We start from the raw sequence: 1,154 nt of genomic DNA, 5'->3' as shown, positions 1-1,154 counted from the left end.
CGCCCCACCTCAGGGGGGCACAAAACTCTCCTGTTACCACCGCCGCGGTCAGTGCAACCGGAGAGTGTGAGGTCACGGTGACTAACCAGGACGCAAATAGCCTGTGCACTAGCGTTGGGAAGACCGACTCTTTTTACTGATTCGGATCTTTGACTCTCGAACAGTCAAATGAACGAATTTGAACGTGAATGAATCGTGAAAGAATCATTTCACAGCAGGTGGCGCTGTAAGCCCTATTGCGGGCCTTGAGAAGGAAAGAAGGCTGTGGTTCTCCGACACTAAATTTGTTGCGTCGCGTGATAAAAGAACGAGGACCTGAGGAAGGACGCGGAGAGTGATCCATTCGCGTTGAGCGATTCATTCGCAGAGAGTGATTCGTTCGCCAAGAGTAATTCATTCGCAGAGAGTGATTCATTTGCGGAGAGTGATTCATTCTCAGTGAGTGATTAATTCACAGAGCGATTAATTCGCAGAGAGTGATTCATTCGCAGAGAGCGATTCTTTCGGATTCATTCGCAGAGAGCGATTAGAGAGCGATTCATTCGCAGAGAGCGATTCTTTCGCAGGGAGCGATTCATTCTCAGTGAGTGATTCATTTGCGGAGAGTGATAAATTCACAGAGCGGTTAATTCGCAGAGAGTGATTCATTTGCATGTAGCGATTCATTCACGATTAGTGAGTGATTCGTTCAGTATGAACGAAGCCTTCATATGACTCCGGAGTCACAAGTCATATGAAAGATTTGTTCATATTGGACGAATCACTTGCGAAGGGCACATCACTACAAATGTGAAGTTCAGAAACTGTCCACTAGATGAGGTGATTCGTTTTGACTGTTTTTTTTGGGGTTTTTTAATTTCTATTTCACTGCATCAAATCAATGGATGGAGACCAAACCTGAGTTAAGAATTATCCCTGACCTCCATGTTCCTCCAGGTGGACCTGGGCAGGTTGACCTTCCTGACCGTGGTCGGGACTCAGGGACGATACGCCAGGAGCACCGGCAAAGAGTACGCCACAGCTTATCGCCTCAACTACAGCAGGGACGGCCAGACGTGGAAGTCCTGGCAGAACCGTCAGGGGAACACGGTGAGTCAAACCCACCGAGGACAAGTCAAAACATGAGTGGCAGCGAGAAGGTAGTGGGGGGGTTG

The 1,154-nt window shown here is 48.4% G+C and overlaps 1 protein-coding gene across 1 annotated transcript in view; it reads left to right on the top strand.

Moving 5' to 3' along the window:
• Positions 1–1,154, top strand: part of LOC103398057 (discoidin domain-containing receptor 2-like) — a 17,632-nt gene that overhangs the window by 5,534 nt on the left and 10,944 nt on the right. The window contains 1 exon segment of the mRNA XM_025053429.1: positions 905–1,089. Coding sequence (XP_024909197.1) covers positions 905–1,089 — 185 coding nt within the window.

The sequence above is a fragment of the Cynoglossus semilaevis genome, chromosome Z, assembly GCF_000523025.1.
Source record: "Cynoglossus semilaevis isolate Cse_v1.0 chromosome Z, Cse_v1.0, whole genome shotgun sequence".
In the NCBI taxonomy this organism is placed as follows: Eukaryota; Metazoa; Chordata; class Actinopteri; order Pleuronectiformes; family Cynoglossidae; genus Cynoglossus; species Cynoglossus semilaevis.
This window is presented reverse-complemented; position numbering and strand designations above follow the sequence as displayed.